This window comes from Triticum aestivum, chromosome 2B (assembly GCF_018294505.1).
Source record: "Triticum aestivum cultivar Chinese Spring chromosome 2B, IWGSC CS RefSeq v2.1, whole genome shotgun sequence".
NCBI lineage: Eukaryota > Viridiplantae > Streptophyta > Magnoliopsida > Poales > Poaceae > Triticum > Triticum aestivum.
In genome coordinates, this window is record NC_057798.1 from 46764392 (window position 1) to 46782406 (window position 18015).

General features: G+C 45.7%; 1 protein-coding gene across 1 annotated transcript; it reads left to right on the forward strand.

The window, feature by feature from the left end:
* Positions 1-5398: 5398 nt before the first annotated feature.
* LOC123040311 (proline-rich protein 4-like) lies at positions 5399-6501 on the forward strand. The gene is made up of 2 exons (XM_044463196.1): positions 5399-5650; positions 5733-6501. Exons 1-2 carry the CDS (start codon positions 5509-5511, stop codon positions 6221-6223), a joined length of 633 nt encoding a protein of 210 aa, XP_044319131.1. The 5' UTR covers positions 5399-5508; the 3' UTR covers positions 6224-6501.
* Positions 6502-18015: the final 11514 nt, after the last annotated feature.

Consider the following 18015-nt stretch of genomic DNA (forward strand, 5'->3'; position numbering starts at 1 on the left):
TAAAAATACGGTTCATACGGTCATTGAATACGACTTGAGATGATTATACGGTCAGTGGTCACTGTATAGCTTTGTATTTTGCCTACTTTGACCACTCAAACTACCTTTATGGCACAAAATGCAGTCAACAATCTGTCTCTACCTTATGCTCAAAAAAAATCTCTCTCTACCTTTGTGGGTCCAACATGTCAGTAGGTAGAAATAAACAAAGTAAATTAAAATGCACCGGATCAAACCTGAGAGATCTCAGGGTGGTAACCCGCACGCTCAAGCAACCTTAACCGAAACATTTTAGTGTTCGTTTTCATAGTAATGTTCTTTTATACAGAAGCACAGCATACAACAGCACGGGTGCACGCAGCAAACACGCATTGCAGCCATCTACACGCCCAAATCTCTCCGGTACCTCGCCATGCAACCCGTGGACTCCTGTGTCGCCAACGCGTCTGCCGTCTCTCAGGTCCGAGCCCTCGCACCATGTCTTCCACGTGCTCGCCGCGATCTCCGGGCGTTCAGCGTCTGGTCCACACGCAGCCTGCGGCAGCTTGGCGCGCCTGTGCAGCCTCTCACCATTCTCAACTTGCACGTACACACACAAGCAAGCACAAACAAAGCTAAGTACGCGTGCACAGCAAGCAGCAGCCGCCTGGAATGGCCAGAGGGATTGGACGGTGCCGGGGTGCAAGTCGTGCTGCCCGTCATCCGGTACTGGGTCTCATGAGCGCTCGCCGCGTCGCAATACCGATCGATGCCGGCGGATGTACAGGAGCTGCGACACGAGGCAACGCAACGCATGCCAACTCTCTGTTTGCATGAGATGGCCACATGAACGACAAGTGGAGATATCCACATTGGTCGCTCTCGTCATGCGCCCGCCCACACCACGGTAGCGCGGCTGCCGGAGCACCACCCGGTGGCCTCCGATGTGTCATGTATACATGCTACAGTATGTGCTAGGCTGCTAGCTGTGTGCCTGCGTGCGTGTTGTGTGCGAGTGTATGCAACTGTGCACGCGTGTTGTGTGCGACTGTGTGCATGTGTGTTGTGTGCTCTTAATAATAAGGTCACCTTCTAATTATTTAGCGCAACGAGCGGCTGGTTTAATCAGCTAGCTCTTTCTCGCGGTAGCGACAAGACCCTAGTTTAAATCCTCGCTGTCACATAGTTTTTCCTAAAAAGAATTATTATTCAACTCACTGACCGCAGGTGTGACCCTCATAAAAAGGTACGGAGGATAGGCAGTCTGACTGGTCAAAGTATGCAAAATACAAAGCTATACAGTGAGCCAATAATCGTATAATCACCTCAAGTCATATTTAATGACTGTATTGATCATACTCTTATGTACAGTGACCAAAATGAGTTTTAGACACAAATACAGTGACTGCCGATGCATTTTACTCTTAAAAAAATATGGTTACAATCGGTGTTATATCCAAAGTTTGAGAAGTTTTTACGTTATTATGTCACTTTAAGATTGCTTTCTAATTAAGCTTCTAACCAACCAATCCACGCAACTAGCTCCAACTCTTGTTGCTTTGCCAATTCAGTTTATCTCCATGTCAATGCCTCAGAAAGGAATGAGGTTGGGCCCGTGGTGCGTGTCACTAATCGAAAAAATCATCGTTACTGAGTACATTTCCATTTGCCAAGTACTGTATCACGGCATCACGGAAAAAGCAATGTAAGCCGAGTGTGGCACTCGGTAAACATTAGGACATGGCACATGGGAAGCTCAGTCGAGCCCAACCCATTACATACTCAACAAACATAAAAGAACTCGGCTTATGCACTGTATGCCGAGAGCCCAGTGGAAGGCACCCGGCAAATAGGAGCCACGTGGCACAACTGTTTGCACCTAAAGGCCCTGTGACGGTGAGCAACTTTTGCCAAGAACCTCGATGAAACGTACCCGACAATCTATGAGGTATTTAAACCTGACGAACCCTAGCGGCCGCTCTCATTGCATTCTCAATCAGGGACAGGTCGCCGCTCGTCCTCGTGTGGTTCCGTCGCCGCCGCCAGGCCTCGCCTCTGCCACCAGGCCTATACGTACCCGCCGGTAGCCGCCGTGTGAGCCAACCAGTCGGATCCGATGTCGCCCGAGGCCCCTCGCACAGTCCTCCCTACACGGCTCTGGCCCCAAGTTCGCCGCCGCTGGCCGCCACCACAACTCATTGTCGACACATTTTTCTGCCGACCGACCACCTGGACGCCAACAACCCTACGATGAGCTAGCTATAGGGTGGCTTCCCCTGTCTTTTCCTTTTTCTTTTATGCTATTTATGTCAATATTTTCTACATTTGGAAAATCCATATATACATATGCCATGACATGATGATATGGATAATATATATGCATCTATGGATTGTATGAAAAGTTTGGATGTTCCCGACAAAAAAGAATAGATTTTGGTGGATATATAGATTATATATGGATGTTTACGGATATATGTTTTTATTTTTTGCGTGTAAATGAATGCAATGCATGTATAGTTTGAGAGAATATGTATGAAATTTTATATATACATCTATGGATTGAATGCAATGCATGTATGTTTATGAATACGATTGTTATATTTTGTTAATGTGTGGATCGATATGCGTAAAGTATTTGAAAATGCTTTATTTTTTGGTGATCAGTGATTAATGACATGTTTGTATTATTTGTGAATTTTTTAAATGTTGCAATTGTAAATATCCTATCGTTAATTAATTAAACATTTTCTAACCGGATATTGTGTGCCAAGTATGCATGCATGTCACAATATTTCTTATAAATGCTAGTTGTGTTTTATTCATAATATATAGTACATGTGCTTTATAGTGGTGACAAATATGCATGTCAAACAGGATATGACGGTGTGCCAAGTATGCATGTCAAACAGGATATGACGGTGTGCCAAGTATGCATGTCAAACAGGATATGACGGTGTGCCAAGTATGCATGTAAGAGGGCGCAGAAACTTTTCAAGTGGATCATCATTCAATATCGATCTGCTCATTGAGGGCTTCCAAAATTCAATGGTAACAATCTCTCTCTCTCTCTCTCCATATAAATATATATTATTTTCCATAAAATCCTAACCTTTTATGTTATTATTTTAGTGGTTTTACAATGCATCTTATGTGTGTTTGTTTTGTGTTTATTGCAAGGATTATCTCATGCAATGGTAGGCTAGAGTTCAATGAATTAATGGAAGAGAGTGTGCCTTGTGTGTCGTGGGGTCACTTACTGTTGAATATATGAGTAAATTACTACGAGATTTAATCCGAATAAACAGAAGATAAATCATGACAGCACTAGCAGAGATTAAACTAATCATGCGAACTAGCATAGTAGATGAACAGATCACATCTAGGGCATATACTAGAAACATGAATTCTACCACGATCTCCAACAAGAAGGATAGAATCACATATGTACGGTGCAACGGGAGCGGCACTGCCGGCGTTGATGTTGTTGCCCATGTCGTTGAGGATGAGGTTGCCGAGGTCGGGGAAGAAGTCGTCGTTGGCGAAGTCGTCGCTGCCAGTAGTCGCGCGAGTGCGCTCCCCAAAAACCTGATCGCCCCACTCCCATACAGGATCACGAGAGACGGGGTTCCGGAGGCCTACTGTCCCTTCTCGCGGTGCACGCCGGAACGAGGAATGGAGAAGACTTGCATGGCGGCGCAATGATCTGGAACGGTGGTGCGAAACCATACAAAGCGTCGACGGCTAGGGTAGACGCGTGTCTGACTATATAATGTGGGCCGGGTAGGTCGTGGACGCGTCCATTAATTATTAATTGATGACATTAATTATTTCCGAGCAGCAAAAATATAGACAACGTGCATAGCTCTGTCCTCGGCTCATTCATGCGGCGCGGCGCATCGTGACGAGGCGTGGCGAGCGAGGAGGAGAAGCGCACGTGTAGGTCTCCTCTTCTCATACTCATGCAAGTGGTAGAAGAGCTCACCTTATAAATAGGTGCAACTCTCTCTATCAACTTTTGGGGTGAGACTAAACTTTGGTCTCACTCACACCACTCACATGTGTGCATGAATGGGTCAAGAGAATTTCAGAATTTTAGTTAGGCTTTGGGCCAAGCCCAGTAGCAAATTCCAACACTTACATCATTGAACTGCAGAAAGCACGGACAAGGACCCGTATGGGAGGCGAATGATGGGTTCAGCTCATTACACAGAACGGTCTAACCGGTGGAGAGATGATATGTTTTTCCTTGACAAGACCAGTTCCCACAATGCAGGTTGTCTATCTCACCGATTCGAAAGATGATGACCCATTTCATTCTTACGTCTTCAAGAGAAGAATCAGGCTCGACGACTATAAGTCTGGCCGCCCTCCTTGACACACTACCGCCAAACAATATCTACATTGGAGTGTCATTTGTGACTCGCCTAATGGATACAAATCTTATCACCAAACACGTGATGGTATGTTCTCTTAAGTTATATCCATATTTGTTCTTCGTCCATGTGTGGCATCCCAGAGACTACCTAAGAAGATACTCCCTCCGTTCTTAAATATTTGTCTTTTTAGAGATTTCAACAATAACTACATATGAAGTCAAATGAGTGAATCTACACTCTAAAATATGTCTATATACATCAATATATGGTAGTCCATTTGAAATCTCTAAAAAGACAAATATTTAGGAATGGAGGGAGTAGTTACCAACACTCCTATGTCAGGTGAAGAAGGCATTGCTCTGGACGGCTCAAAAGAGATGAACATGAGGACGGCAGGAGGTCGGAGAAGATGATGTTGGCCATTCATCTTGCATCGGACGGCTCAAAACAGATCGACTGACAAACATTTTTTCTTTTCAGTCGACACTTACACCTAGCCACGTCCTTGCCAATTAAATGAGCGGGAGGGGCACCGCACCCGCAGAAAGGGATTCAACAGAAAATTAGTTACGTACTACGCTCTGACTTACGAAGGCTCCACTACGTACTAGAGTAGATGATACTCCTTCTGTTTCTAAATATAAGTCTTTGTAGAGATTTCACAGATATATCTAGATGCATTTTAGAGTATAAATTCACTCATTTTACTCCGTATGAAATCTCTCCAAAGACTTATATTTAGGAAGAGAGAGAATAAAAGGTAGGAGTATGTACGTACGCTGCATGCATGCATGCATGCATATCCATGTGCCGCGTGGAACCTACGTATGTACGAGAAGGACGCGATCGAGCACCAGCTAATGCAAAGTGGATCACCAACCGAATAACAAATGACGACGACGTGGATCAAATCGTTGATCGATGCGTGCAGTGGACTCTGAAATCAACCGAGTTTTAATTCGCCATCTGAAATTTCGGCGCGCCAAACGCAAATTGGTCTGTCTCTAATTGCGTTGATCATCGATGACCGATCAATGCAGATGCCTATATAAGCCAGCCATGCGTGGCCTGTTCCATCCATCGATCCATCCATCCATCCATCGCTATTTACTTCCCACAGGCAAGTAGTGGAGTTCGATTCAGGGGTTCAGCCATGGCAGCTCCGAGAGCACTCGTCCTCGGCGTCCTGCTGCTGATCGCCGTCTCCAACACCGAGGCGGCGTCCGTCGTCGTCGGCATGGCCAAGTGCGCCGACTGCACCAGGAAGAACATGAAGGCCGAGGAAGCCTTCAAGGGTAAGCGCTGATGTGCTACTCCATTGTGTGGCATTGCTGGGTTGACGCTTATCACCATTGTTCTGCCATGAACGTACCCCAGGTCTTCAGGTGGCGATCAAGTGCAAGAGCGTCCACGGCGACTACGAGAGCAAGGCGGTGGGTGCCCTCGACCGCACCGGCGCCTTCAGCGTGCCCCTGGCCGCCGACCTCCACGGTGCCGACTGCGTCGCTCAGCTCCACAGCGCTGCCTCCAACATGCCGTGCCTCGGCCAGGAGCCATCCAAGATCGCGCCGGTGTCCGAGGGCACCACCTTCGGCGTTGTCGCCGGCGCCAAGACCAACGTGTTGGCATCGCCAGAGTGTGCGTCGGCGACCCTGCTCGGGCCGATCAAGAAGCACATCATCGAGCACTTCCACCACAAGAAGCCCGTGCCACCGAAGCCGGAGCCCAAGCCCCAGCCCCACCCAGACTACGGCCCGGTACCCAAGCCTGAGCCGAAGCCGCAGCCCCACCCGGACTACCACCCCATCCCTCCCACGCCCACCTACGGCGGCGGCGGCGGTGGCGGTGGATACCACGGACACCACTAACTCCGATCTGCCACCGTCCGGCCCAACACTGAAATTTCATCACCGGGTTCAGTGAGTGATCGAGGTCGTTGCTTTGGTCTTCTGCCATTCGCTGCCCCGTTCTAGTATCTGCACTGCAGAGTTGAGAGTTCAGAATAAACTTTGTGAGGAACACATGCATGGATTAGTGTGCTTCGATTGCTTTTTTATGATTGTAATTTCGGTGTGTGCTTTGTATAAGAAGTTATTGTGGATCAAGTAATTTAATCAAGTCCATTTGTGTCAGTGAAATTACTGCAGATGTTGGCTTCTTCTGGCTTGATCTCGTTCTGCTGTGTGCTGCCTGCTTTTACTTCATGTTTTGTCTAATGATTTAGGCTTGCTTTATGTTTTTCTTTTTCATTTTTTAGTCAGAATTGTGTGATGGCTTCTTTAATGGAAAAATGTTTTGCCATGGTGCAGTTGTTTAAAACAATCATTACTCTTAGCTACTATTCAGATCTGTGGATTGAAACTCAAGTGCGATTCAGGCAAGTGTGCAAATGGATCTGTCATGGACAACCCATGGCATTCATGTCAAAAACAAAATTGCAGCTACCAGGGATCATGCATTCATATATACTGCCCGTTCTATTTGGACTTCTTTCAGCCTAAGCAGGAGGGGAACTGGGCCATGGTCCAGTCCAGCTCAAGTACATAAGGGTGCATATTTGGCTTGAATTGTTGAAGACCACCAAACAATCAATACCACTTGGGCATGAGAGTGATGCTCAAAAAAAAAACTAGGGCATGAGAGAACCTTCTTCTAAGTCAGGTACATGTATTTACAGGGGTAAAGTTTTTCTTTGGCAAAAAGGATCCATATCTATTATAAAGGTTCACCAAAAGTAGAATTACAAAGCACCAGATATATGATAAAAATTACATCAACGACCCTTAACGGCCGAACGACCACTACGACCACCAGAACGAGCCGCCGGATTGTCGGTGTCACCGCTCCCATATTGCCGCCAGTCTGACCTTGCCGGTGACAGCTGAAAAGTCTTTGTGCAGATGTCCTTAATTAAGGACTAACGCCTGGGAGCTCCAGTTATCGAACTGACCGTGGTTAGAGGGAGGAATCGAGGAGATGCTAAAACACTTGGACCTCAATGATGAGCAACTTGATAATGTTGTTCTTGGGCGACTAAGGTGAAATGATCAAGGAACATGCAAGATGGAAAGCACAACACGAGCAAAATCGTTCACTTTGGGTGCTATGTTCGGTGATACTGAAGTACGTGTGGACTATAGTGCATGAACCAAAGTATGAAGAGGCAGGTGAAAACTTCCACCACAAGAAGCCCATGTCACCAAGTGGGAGCCCAAGCCACATCCCACCCGGAGTACCATTTCATCCCTCACATGCCCACCTACTACGGTGGCGAACACCCCTAGTCTGTGATTACCATCTACCACCCTCCCACCCAACATTGATATCCGCACGGTTTCATGTTGCTCTCGCATGCACGACTCGTTTGGTTCCTTTATCATTCTTTGCCATGTTTTACGCATATGCTTAACTCAACACCTCATAATAACAGAGTTATGTGTGTGTGTGGGGGGGGGGGGGGGGTATGGATCAGTGTGTGTCACTCAAGTGTACAAGTGATAGGTATGTCTTTATTGACGTATGTAATACAATGTGATATTTTAACCAAAGTTATTTTAAATCAAGTAATACAACAGATTCCAAAGTAACTCATATTTTGTCCATATAACTTCCTTAGGAGTGAGTTTCCATGACAACGATGCTTCTTCTACGATACTATGTTCACTTTAATATCTTAGGAAGGTTAAGATCCCCCCCCCCCCACACACACACACACTCACACACACATCAAAATTAAACTTAGATGTGACTGACATGGCATAACTCCATTGTGTGGCAATGCATGATGGGTTGACGCAGATCACCGTTATTCTGCCATGAAAGTACCTCAGGTCTTCAGGTGGTGATCAAGTGCAAGAACGTCTACGGTGACTATGAGAGCAAGGCGGTGGGTGCCCTCGATGGCACTGGCGCCTTTAGCGTGCCCCTGGCCGCCGACCTCCATGGCGCCGACTGCATCGCTCAGCTCCACAGGCCACAACGCCACCTCCAACGTGTCGTGCCTCGGACAGGAGCCATCCAATTTCGTGCCAGTGTCCGAGGGCACCAACTTCGGCGTCGTCGCGTAGGCTAAGAAGGAACGTGGTGGCATCTCCAGGGTGTGGGTCGGCGACCCTGTGCGGGCCGATCAAGAAGCACATCATCGAGCACTTCCACCACAAGAAGCCCGTGCAACCGAAGCCAGAGCCCTAGCCCCAACCCCACCCGGACTACGGACCGTGCCTAAGCCGCAGCCCAAGTCGCAGCCCCACCCGGACTACCACCCCGTCCCTCCCACGGCCACCTACAACAGCGGCGGCAGTGGATACCACGGTCACCACTGACTCCGATCTACCACCGTCCAGTGCATCACTAAAATCTCATCACTGGGTTCATGATCAGTGAGGGACATGGGCATTATTTTGGTCTTCTGCCATTCGCTGGCGCATTTTAGTATCTGCACTGCAGAGGTGAGAGTACAGAATAACAGTTGTGAGGAACACATGGATCAGTGTGGCTCTATTGGTTTATTAAGATTTGTAATTTTGGCGTTTGTTTTGTATACGAAGTTGTTGTGGATCAAGTAATTTAATCAAGTCCATTTGAGTCAATGGAATTACGGAACGTGTTGTCTTCTTTTTGGCTTGATCTTGTTCTACTGTGTGTGCTCTGGATTGACCTTCTCAGGCTTGTTTCTGTGGTGTAGAGAGCCAGGTTTGTCTATTACTTGTGCTTGTGGCTTTGGCTATAGGTTGGTGAGTTTAAAGACTGATGTTTGCTCTTTAGGCCTGGTTTGGCTATGGTCTGGTTGCCTGCGTGTAGTTCATGTTTTTCCTAATGTTTTAGGGTTGCTTTTACTTTCAGTGTTATTTTCTCTAGTTCATGTAATAAGCAGCAGGCATGTTGCATGCCAGCGCCACGAGGCAATGCCAGAAGCGCTATTCGGCTACAGCATCACAGCCAAAGGGCGTCCATCGTGAAGGCAACAATTATATGAAGCACCACTTCCTGTAGGTCAGGTAGCATAATATTTCAAACAATGGAAGTAAATGCATACAAACTACTCCCTCCGTCCCATACTGTGTAAAAAACGCTCTTATATTACGAGACGGAGGGAGTACATTATATCCCTAACAAATAAGAGGCAAAATAGACAGGTGTGGAAATGTGCGCCATCAATGATGTAGTACACTCTAGAACAGTTGGACAATTACTAAGTTTAACAATCATATTTTCTGAACCTATATTAGGATATCTGTTTAACTAATGAAGTAGAATCCATTATGAAGATATTTATATATGTCGTGCACACACACACACACACACACACACACACACACACACACACACACACACACACACACACACACACCATAATTTATTACCTTTTTTACATTTGTTTATGATTTGTTATAAGTTGAATCAATTCTACAATATGCCTCGAACTAAAATTTGAACAAAAAGGAGACAATTGCATGATTAATTTTATCCCAGATTTTTAAAAGATTGACATGTGATTTTATAACAATAAATTTTGATTATTTTACATACCTACTCGTTTGTGTGAATAATATTGCTAGATACAATTGAAACAAATAGTGTTGACCATTGTATGGCATATGTTATATTGATTCAAAATAGGGTTGAGATTCAGTGGCAATTAGATACCAAGAAGTACAAGTGTTTAATATAAAATGCGGGATTTGGTGGTCGCCACCTCTCGTTCGTGGTTGATTTGCGGTACAAAGTGGTATATTTTATCTCCGCTCTACAAATATGTTATATAATAACAAAACAAGTATAATATGGAGGACGGCGATTCAATGCGCGGGCATGTGGCCGGTATCGTGTGCGTTTGATCCGGTGTGGGGATTTGGAAAAATGCTGACGTGGGACAGGTTTTAGCAGTTGAAAAATCGCGTATACATGAGGAGTTGTAGGAACAGTGATGTATGGCGGGACCAAACCGTAGGTGGCAGGCGAGATTAATGGGGTGGGCGGAGAGAGGCGTCGAGTCCGAAGTTATAGGCTGTGGCTCAGGAATGTGAGGAAAATCATTGGCATGGGGACGGAATGTGCACCTGATAGGGTCGGGGGTTGTCGAACTTAATCAAAACATGGTTTTCCCGTGTGTCCCGTGCACACCACTAAAGCTACATAAGTTGTTCTTCAAAAAAAAAACTATATAAGTTGTTCGTTTCGGTTCTTCTTAGACGAGCTGGGTTTATTTTTTGCAAAAAGATCAGATTTATTATAAAGATTCCCCACAAAACCGCCTGATTGTGCGACGCTGCCGATGTCATTTGCTGCTAGCAATGGGGGTGATTATGGGGGTGTTGCTGAAACACCTACCCACCCGAAGTGCGGAAGGTTCGATCGTGTGTGTGCGTGTGGAAGGACCATTCAAAGATGCTCCGTTAAATTTAGATGAGATGATTCCAGTAATACACTACCATGTTGTTCCATCGGCGTCCTCCTCAGATGCACCAAACGATCATCGACGTCCTCCTCCGGGGAGGATCGCCTGGAGCAATTAAACTAATAAGTTGGAACTGTCGGGGTCTCTTGGGAACCCCGACAGTTCTTTTGCTTCTGGACATCCAGAGGTGACATAATCCAGATGCGTTTTTTCTGTCTGAAACGCATTTGGATGAGGATAGGGCAGCTTGAGAAGGAAAACGAGGATGGATAACAAAATCGTTGCGCCAAGCCTTGATGGAAGGAAAGGTGGTTTGCTTTTAGTCTGGAAGAAGGAGGTGAGGATCTACTCCCACACTACCACTTTTAGTGTCATCAATGTGATGGTGGAGGAATCAAATGGAAGAGAATGAAGGCTTTAGGGATTGTATGGGGAGCCGAGTTGGGATCATATGTACCAGCTAATACTTGCATGCTCAATCTAATCTCCTGTGGGTGGTCATTGGTGAATTTAATGAGATTCTATTCTCGTCAGAAAAGGAGGGAGGTGCGCCACGGCAGCAAGCGCCAAGATGTGCTTCGAAAGGCACATAATCTTCATCTCCTACAGATATCTGCAACACCTGCTGATTTTAATTCCCTTATGTGCAGTTGGTAAATCCTACTCATCTTTTTGCTATCTAAAGCTCGGAGTCGTTAAGGTGCATGAGGGTTTGCCTCAAGTTTGGAGCAAGTTTTGCCATCTTCAAGTATTAGATTCTTTGTCTGGACGCTGCTGCAGAACAGACTTTGGACTGCAGATCGACTGCTTGTGAGAGGCTGGATCATCAGGATACTTGCTCCACTTGTGATCAGGTGCTTGAGTCTGCCCACCACCTGATATTCGGTTACCCCTTCGCCAAGCAGGTCTAGACTGCATACCAAAATACGAGACCACTGGCAAGCTAGGCAGAGCTGCGCTCAACCTCTGTTGGGACCTGGTGGGAGACGATCCTGCCTCTCAGGAAAAAAGGAGAGGGCACTGATGATTGCACCTTCTCAGCTTACGTGGCATGCATGGAACCTCTGGAATGAGCGAAATCGAAGAGTTTTCAAAAATCAGAAATGAACCATGTGTGTGTTCGAAGATTAATGATGAGATCAGCCTCTTTGATGAGGCATGGGAGCAATAGGTTTTTTTTTGAACTGTACAGCCAGGCAGGCCTTGCTTGTACTGGGTCTTTTATTCTTTTTTCAGCTTTTCCTAGTAGCTTCACTACTAGTGTAAAGTTTTTCCCCCTCCTTAAATGAAAAGGCATAGCACCTGCCACTAGTAGGAAAACACCTAATAGTCCCGGTTTGTAAGGGCCTTTAGTCCCGGTTCATGAACCGGGACTAATGGGTCGTTACTAATACCTCCACCCATTAGTCCCGGTTCAAACACGAATCGGGACCAATGTGCCTCCACGTGGCCCTGTGCGCCAAGCCCAGTCAGGGGGCCTTTGGTCCCGGTTGGTGGCACCAACCGGGACCAAAAGTCCATGTTTTTTTTAGAAAAGTGGCTGCTTTAGGGGTTTTGGGGGTTATTTTTAGGTTGTTATTAGCTAGCTAATAGAGAGAAGTGTCCTCTCTTATATCTTCGTCCTTGGTTTACCAACGCTGCTGCTATATATGTTCACTTCACCCACTGATATAATAACTCATGCATGCTCGCATCATACATCATCATATATAATAACAAGTCCTACTAATCATGCATCATCATACAACTTCTACTCGTTATTAATAATAAGTCATACGATCATCATCCTCATAGTCATCGAACCCAACCCTACATAATTGTTCTTAGCACATGATCATCAGTATCAGGTAGGACATGACCTAAACACCCTTAAGGTAAAATAGCATAAAACAATATAGACCCTGACTCTTCATTATGAAGAATGGCGATCATCATGTCTCCAATTCAGATCCGAAGCAATAGGGATTGTTTCTTGAATCGGGTCCTTTCTCGAGAAAAGGTTTGTCTCGAAGAATTGAGTGGGAGGATGGTGGAGACTTGATGAGGTTATTGAACCGTCACTTCAACTAGTGTGTAGTAGGGCACAGGAAGTTGTTCCTGTGGCACCTACACCAACTGAAGTAGAAGCTTATGATAGTGATCATGAAGTTTCGGATCAAGTCACTACCGTACCTCGTAGGGTGACAAGGATATGTACTACTTCAGAGTGGTACAGTAATCCTGTCTTGAAGGTCATGTTGCTAGACAACAATGAACCTACGAGCTATGGAGAAGCGATGGTGGGCCCAAATTCCGGCAAATGGTTAGAAGCCATGAAATCCGAGATAGGATCCATGTATCAGAACAAAGCATGGACTTTGGTAGACTTGCCCGATGATCGGCAAGCCATTGAGATAAATGGATCTTTAAGAAGAAGACGGACGTGGATGGTAATGTCACCATCTATGAAGCTCGACTTGTGGCGAAGAGTTTTTCACAAGTTCAAAGAGTTGACTACGATGAGATTTTCTCATCCGTAGCGATGCTTAAGTCCGTCGGAATCATGTTAGCATTAGCTGCATTTATGAAATCTGGCAGACGGATGTCAAAACGAGTTTCCTTACCAGTTTTCGTAAGGAAAGGTTGTATGTGATACAATCAAAAAGGTTTTGTTGATTCTAAGGATGCTAAAAGGTATGCTAACTCCAGCGATCCTTCTAAGGACTGGAGTAAGCATCTCGGAGTTGGAATGTACACTTTGATGAGATGATCAAAAGATTTTGGGTTTATACAAAGTTTATGAGAAACTTGTATTTCCAAAGAAGTGAGTGGGAGCACTATAGAATTTCTGATGAGTATATGTTGTTGACATATTGTTGATCAGAAATGATGTAGCATTTTTGGAAAGCATATAGGGTTATTTGAAAGGTGTTTTTCAATAGAAAACCTGGATTAAGCTACTTAAACATTGAGCATCAAGACCTATGAGGATAGATCAAAAACGCTTAATGGTACTTTCAAATGAGCATATAACTTGACATGATCTTGAAGGTGTTCAAGATGGATCAGTCAAAGAAGGAGTTCTTGCCTGAGTTGTAAGGTACGAAGTTAAGACTTAAAGCTCGACCACGGCAGAAAAGAGAGAAAGGACGAAGGTCGTCCCCTATGCTTTAGACATAGGCTCTACAGTATGCTATGCTAAATACCGCACCTGATGTGTGCCTTGCCACTTGCCTGGCAAGAGAGTACAAAGGTGATCAAGTAGTGGATCACCAGATAGCGGTCAAAATTATCCTTAAAGGAATAAGGATAGGTTTCTCGGTTATGGAGGTGATAAAGAGTTCGGCGTAAAGGGTTACGTCGATGCAAGCTTTAACACCTATCCGAATGACTCTGAGTAGCAAACCGGATACGTATAGTGGAACAACCATTTGGAATAGCTCCAAGTGGAGAATGGTAGCAGCGTTTACAATATGACCTAGAGATTTGCGAAGTACATACGGATCTGAATGTTGCAGACCCGTTGACTAAAACCTCTCTCACAAGCAGAACATGACCAAACCCCAGATCTCATTGAGTCTTAATCACATGATGATGTGAACTAGTTTAGTGACACTAGTAAACTCTTTGGATGTTGGTCACATGGTGATGTGACCTGTCCAGTGTTAATCACATGGTGATGTGAACTAGATTATTGACTCTAGTGCAAGTGGGAGACTGTTGGAAATATGCCCTAGAGGCAATAATAAATTAGTTATTATTATATTTCCTTGTTCATGATAATCGTTTATTATCCATGCTATAATTGTATTGATAGGAAACTCAGATACATGTGTGGATACATAGACAACACCATGTCCCTAGTAAGCCTCTAGTTGACTAGCTCGTTGATCAATAGATGGTTACGGTTTCCTGACCATGGACATTGGATGTCATTGATAACGGGATCACATCATTAGGAGAATGATGTGATGGACAAGACCCAATCCTAAGCCTAGCACTAAAGATCGTGTAGTTCGTATGCTAAAGCTTTTCTAATGTCAAGTATCATTTCCTTAGACCATGAGATTGTGCAACTCCCGGATACCGTAGGAATGCTTTGGGTGTACCAAACGTCACAACGTAACTGGGTGGCTATAAAGGTGCATTACAGGTATCTCCGAAAGTGTCTGTTGGGTTGGCACGAATCGAGACTGGGATTTGTCACTCCGTGTAAACGGAGAGGTATCTCTGGGCCCACTCGGTAGGACATCATCATAATGTGCACAATGTGACCAAGGAGTTGATCACGGGATGATGTGTTACGGAACGAGTAAAGAGATTTGCCGATAACGAGATTGAACAAGGTATCGGTATACCGACGATCGAATCTCGGGCAAGTACAATACCGCTAGACAAAGGGAATTGTATACGGGATCGATTGAGTCCTTGACATCGTGGTTCATCCGATGAGATCATCGTGGAACATGTGGGAGCCAACATGGGTATCCAGATCCCGCTGTTGGTTATTGACCGGAGAACGTCTCGGTCATGTCTACATGTCTCCCGAACCCGTAGGGTCTACACACTTAAGGTTCGATGACGCTAGGGTTATAAAGGAAGTTTGTATGTGGTTACCGAATGTTGTTCGGTGTCCCGGATGAGATCCCGGACGTCACGAGGAGTTCCGGAATGGTCCGGAGGTAAAGATTTATATATGGGAAGTCCTGTTTTGGTCACCGGAAAAGTTTCGGGTTTTTCCGGTAACGTACCGGGACCACCGGGAGGGTCCCGGGGGTCCACCAAGTGGGGCCACCAACCTTGGAGGGCATCATGGGCCAAGTGTGGGAGGGGACCAGCCCCAGGTGGGCTGGTGCGCCCCCCACAGGGCCCAATGCGCAAGGGAAGTGGGGAAGGGGGCAAACCCTAGGGCAGATGGGCCCTAAGGCCCACCCTAGGTGCGCCTCCCCCCTCTCCCCCTTCTGGCCACACCAGATGCCATCTGGGGGCTGCCGGCACCCCTGGGGAGGGAACCCTAGAGGGGGCGCAGCCCCCTCCCCTCCTCCTATAAATAGTGGGGGTTTTGTGGCTGCCCAAGACACGAGAACCTCTCCCTCTTGGTGCAGCCCTACCTCTCTCCCTACTCCTCCTCTCCCGCGGTGCTTGGCGAAGCACTGCAGGATTGCCACGCTCCTCCATCACCACCACGCCGTTGTGCTGCTGCTGGATGGAGTCTTCCTCAACCTCTCCCTCTCTCCTTGCTGGATCAAGGCGTGGGAGACGTCACCGGGCTGTACGTGTGTTGAACGCGGAGGTGCCGTCCGTTCGGCACTAGGATCTCCGGTGATTTGGATCACGACGAGTACGACTCCTTCAACCCCGTTCTCTTGAACGCTTCCGCTTAGCGATCTACAAGGGTATGTAGATGCACTCTCCTTCCCCTCGTTGCTGGTTTCTCCATAGATAGATCTTGGTGACACGTAGGAAAATTTTGAATTTCTGCTACGTTCCCCAACAGGAAGGACCACGTGTGCCCGCCCACTGTGTAAATGCACGTCGTCGGCAAGCTCCTCGCCATGTTCACTCAAGATGACGCCATCATGGAGTCCCCACCCGCATCACCAATGTCTGAAGAAGTGCACCATTTCGCGTCAGGCAGAGGGACAGACACTGGTTTTTTGTATAGGATTATCCTAGAGGTGGACCACAAAAATAAATTAAGGTGGGGCAAAGTCTTAGTAAGAATTGTTTTGATGCGAATCAAAGGAGTCAATATACACGAACAATGCACACTACAAACGAATAACCAAATGCAAACATGATTCAATAGGATTTTTTTTGAAATTGCATGCTATGTTTCCCAACACATTGCCCCTATGAGGACTAAAACCCCAACCTATCTATTAGCTGGAGCCAAGCCATGAGGATTTCCCTCCTTAAAGCCAGTCGTCTGCGAGGTGGAAGAGAGGCGGAGCACTTTTTGTCCTCTGGCCGGCTGATCTGCCAGAGACTCATCCCCCTGGGAAAGGGAATTCGAAGCCATCGTCATCACCAACACTCCGATCATCATTGGGACCAATGCATATTAATCTTGTGAATTTAAATATAGTTCAATATTAATATAGTTCATTGGGACCAACATTCTTGAGGACATGGGAGAAACATTGTTACCATTAATCTTGTGAATTTAAATATAGTTCAATATTTTGATATTAGGTTGTGATGTAATTCTGTAGTGGTGATGTGCGAACATCGACTGCATATCACTTGATCAACATAAGCCTAGAGGAGAGTATTTTTTGATTAGTTTATCTATGGTAGATTGTTGGAGTGACCGAATTACCAAATCCTAAGTTTATGAATTAGTACGAGGGGCTGTTGGAACCCCAAAGTTTATTGTTATGGTTAGATGCTATCTTAATTATTCTCAATGAATCTTGATGAAAGTGAGAACAACACATTACTATAGGTTCCACCGCACAACAAATTATCAAAGCAATGAATGTTAACTCAATAAACAAGATGAAAGTAACTTGATGAAACTACCATGTGTCCTCGAGAGTGATTTGATCCATATAACTAATAGAACTCTTGTTCTTTTTTGCGGGGATATACAACTATCAACTGCAGAACAAAATATGTACGATTGCAACCGGTTTTATTATATTGAAAGATTGAGAAGTTTTGATGTTATCATGCCACCTAGCTCTAGTGCTCAAATGCTTCTAGCTCTGATTGGTTGTAAGATTGCTTTCAAATTAAGCTTCTAAGCAGCCAATCCACGGCGCTAGCTCCAATTCTTGTTGCTTTTGCCATATAAATGCACGGGAGGTGCACCGCACGCAGAAAGGGATCATCAGATAATTAGTTAACAGTACGTACGCTCTGACTACTTTTATGTAGGCTCTAGATGCATGATAAAGGGTACGTACGTACTTACACTGCATGCATCCATGCATGGCCATGTGCGGCTTGCAAAACCTATATGAAGGAGAACGACGTGATCGACCACCGGCCAAAAGTCGATCACCGACCAGTTTAGCAATTTTGATCTCGATCACCAACTGAGTAATGACGAGGTGGAACAAATCGATGATCGATGCGTGCAGAATCAATCGAGTTTTCAATTCGCCATCTGAAATTTCGGCGAATTAGCCGGTCTCTCGTTGTCAGGCATCATTGTGCCGGGCTGCCGGCCACCCTTGGACAGCATGCAGCCAGATCATCCATCGAGCTGTGTCGATCTCAATGCGGACGCCTATATAAACCACACTGCCACTCAGCCGACCCATCATCCATCCATTA

Bases quoted from the DNA above. Each gene is read 5' to 3' on its own strand.
- LOC123040311 (XM_044463196.1), top strand. From the start codon at position 5,509: ATGGCAGCTCCGAGAGCACTCGTCCTCGGCGTCCTGCTGCTGATCGCC. The intron at 5,651-5,732 runs GTAAGCGCTGAT...AACGTACCCCAG, and splicing joins GGCCGAGGAAGCCTTCAAGG to GTCTTCAGGTGGCGATCAAG.